The sequence below is a fragment of the Loa loa genome (genome assembly GCF_000183805.2).
Source record: "Loa loa unplaced genomic scaffold supercont3.288, whole genome shotgun sequence".
Classification (NCBI taxonomy): domain Eukaryota; kingdom Metazoa; phylum Nematoda; class Chromadorea; order Rhabditida; family Onchocercidae; genus Loa; species Loa loa.
In genome coordinates, this window is record NW_018108468.1 from 52,224 (window position 1) to 55,825 (window position 3,602).

At 24.4% G+C, this 3,602-nt stretch overlaps 1 protein-coding gene across 1 annotated transcript; it reads right to left on the reverse strand.

The window, feature by feature from the left end:
- Positions 1–827: 827 nt before the first annotated feature.
- LOAG_13627 (hypothetical protein) lies at positions 828–2,997 on the reverse strand (the record flags this gene model as incomplete). The annotated part of the gene is made up of 5 exons (XM_003149133.1): positions 828–898; positions 1,005–1,135; positions 1,716–1,802; positions 2,252–2,409; positions 2,806–2,997. The coding sequence occupies 5 exons, from the start codon at positions 2,995–2,997 to the stop codon at positions 828–830; spliced, it is 639 nt and encodes a 212-aa protein (XP_003149181.1).
- Between the last annotated feature and the right edge of the window lie 605 nt (positions 2,998–3,602).

Consider the following 3,602-nt stretch of genomic DNA (forward strand, 5'->3'; position numbering starts at 1 on the left):
ATATATATATATATATATATAATTCCTATCGACTGCTTTTTCTAAAACATTGGGTTAATTTTGCGCGTAACAATTTCATATATGCAAATAATTTTTGGAAAAAAATTTTATTGATAAATTTGAGAATTACAAAAAGGAATTTACAAATTCTATGCATGCTACACAAAAAAATCAATTGACTTATTTTGAAATCAAATAAAGCAAATTTCGTTGACAATTTTGATATTTCATGTATACATATATTATCTACGAAAATCTGTTAACAATAGAATTCATTAAAGAATTTCAAGAAAATCGTTGAGAGATTTAAAAAGAAAAGAAAGAAACACATAATTTTGGGAATTGCAGTAAAATTTAATGAGAAATAAAATATTATTTTAAGTACTCGTTTCGATATGACTGTAATTCGATTTATTTCATTGTTCATTTTGCAGTTTTTCGAATAGTACATGAAGCAAGCGAAGAGATGAATTTAAATAAAAATATTAGGGTGTGTTTAGTTCGATATTGAAAATAGAATAAATCAATTTGGCATTTGTGACACTTTTTCTATTTTTTTTTTCTCAAAAAATTAAGTGACCGAAAAAAGTTTGTTTACACAACAGTAAATGGTAGAACAAAAACAAAATTAAGTTTGAGGAATAAAAATTTGATAATCTGAAATGACCTTACAAAGCAAACCTTTGAGGTTAATTTTATTTATTGTAGAATTTAAACATTCAGCGCAAATTCAAGAATTGGATCAATTAATGATGATTAAGCACGTGATTCCGGTATTGATTTAAACTAAATGGATCTAATTCTGTAAATTTTGCAGCTAATTTAATTTATCGTTCTAAAATTTGAACATTTAGCACGAATCCGAGAGTTGGATCAATAATCGACGAAGTATACATTTCTGGAAATAAATTCAGTCATATGAAGCGCCAATTTATCTCTTTCATTTTTTTTCCTCTTTTTGTAAATATGAAATATGTAATTTATTAAAAAAGAACAATATTTACCATTGTAAGGCGTCCAAGTAATGATGAATGCTAACAAAATGGCAGAAAGTGTTTTGGCTGCTTTACTTTCTTGTTTTCTTTCATTTTTTCGGCGTTCCTTCTCACTTTTTCGTTCTTCATTAAATAATTTGCTGAAATTTTTTACTTGAAAAGAAATGTAAAGTATAACCGAGGAAAAAAAAAAAAAACAAATTGGATAATTTTTGTCACATCCATAGTAAACAGAACAATTAACTAACTAATTATTCAATCAATAACTGATAGAAATGAAAATTAACAATAGCGGATAAAAGAAAAGGTTGAAAAAAAAGTGAAATGCTGAAGATGGTCACTTTATATTGATTACTTTTTTCAAATTTCAAATATTATTTTTTAATATTGAATTTCAAGTTACGGAAATCTTTTAAAAAGTTAAAATTAAATGTTAAAAATAATGATGACCTAAGGTTTGATCATATGAATATTCAAAACAAACAAAAGCTAAGATTTAGGTATAAGTAAAGGCAAAATCCTAATGTAAATATATAAATAGGTAAAAGGATTGAAATAAGTATAATCTTTAATTAATAGAAAACCCTATAACAATGACAATTTTTATCCATGCTATTTTTTTGAACATAGCAAAAAAAGAAGAGATTTAAGTATTGTCATCAAACAATTTTCTATTTTGAATTTAAAACGAAGTCATTGAAACATAAAAAACTTTCTTACTTGGCTATAACATTTCCGTTTGAAAATTGCTGTGAAATCATATTTTTACGAACATCTTCTATTCTGTCCGATACGGAGCGTGATGGTCTTTAACAGAAAATGATTAATTTGAATTTGATTGTAAACTTGGGTAAGTAATAATAATGATAAACTATGGCTTAATCAAAAAATGATTAAACCACTGTTTTTACATGTTACATGAAACAAATTGCTTTTATTAATTTAAAAAAGAAAAAGAAAAAAAAACAATAAAGAAAAGTTTCGCTTCTATTTGCTAATAAATTTCAACAATTCGAAAGCAAAAAAACGATGGGAAATTGCAAATTATTGATTCCTTTTCATTAACATCTTATACAAATGATAAGAGAATAAACTTGGATAAATAGTTGTTAATAGACAATTATAATTTTGTTCATAAACTGGTAAATAATAAATTAACAAAAAAATCAATAATTTGAAAGAAAAAATTAAATAAATGATACCAGTTTCCACCAATTTAAAAAAAGAAAGAAAATTAAGAATAAGTAAAAATATACTTGGAAATATCTGAGTCGCATGATGAAAGACGTATATGTGATTGTCCTTGCTCATTATCTTTTAATTCAATTAAAACAGTATATGTGGACGATTTATCTTTGCGAGCAATTTGATTGCCTGCTGATGATATTGTTTCCAGCAGTAAACTATTATTTTCCTGAAATATTTCATTTCAAATATCAAACGAATATTTTTTGAATCTTCATCTATCTTTGTCGGAGAAATAATACCGAAATAAATACAGAATAGTAATAAAATAGCAACGAAATAAAAAATTCATATTTACAGTTATTAATTAACAGGTTTTTCAATTAGCGTATTGAATAAATCATATTTATGGTAATAAAAAATGATAATATAGTAGGAAATAAAACATGAATTGTGATCGGTGAATTTCAATATAAAAAGAAATTTGAAGCAAAAATAATGATGAAATATGTGCATGATTATCTTGATAAACATTAATAATATCAATATATGAGTATGGTAATTTCAGAAAATGATGTGAAAAAGAGCATGGTTATCATGATAAAGACTGATAATATTAATCAACCTGATTATTCAAGCTTGCTGGTGGCGATCGTTTCAAACGATTTTGCGCGCAGTAATATCGGATGTAATTACTGCTAGCTACCGATACTTCATCTAGAGCATTTTGTTGAAGATCACCGCCACTTTCATCCATTGAGCTACCAGCGGTTTTATCAGAAAAGATCCGTAAACAGCAATTTTGCTTTAATCTCATTATCCTAAAAATCACTTTAAATGGTTAAGTTTTGAATAGAAAAATTTAAAAACGAAAAATACAAAATTATGGATTGATAAATGACTTATTTACTTTGATGGATAATTTGAAGACGAATTTATTATTCGTCCTGCAGAACGATTTTTGATTGGATTTGTTAATGTATTTGATTGTTCTCTTTTTTCGCTTTTCTTACGTTGATTCTGCAAAAATTAGCACATAAATGAAGGAATAGTGCTCCAACCTTTGATAAATATCGTATTTATTAAAAATTAAAGCATTTCACCTGTACTTTTTACTTATAATTACTGTTAATTAACTGATTTGAGCTAAAAAAGATGAGAATTGAATTTACAATTATTAAAATTGATAAATAGAGAAAAATTAAATATGCAAATATTAGAGTATTTCAAATGACAAATAACAAAATAGAAGAATACATTAGGCTTTTAATGTTTTATTATTATTATTATTACTACTACTATTATTATTATTATTATTGTTATTATTATTATTATTATTATTATTATTATTATTATTATTATCTATTATTATTATTATTATTATTATTATTATTATTATTATTATTATTATTATTATTATTA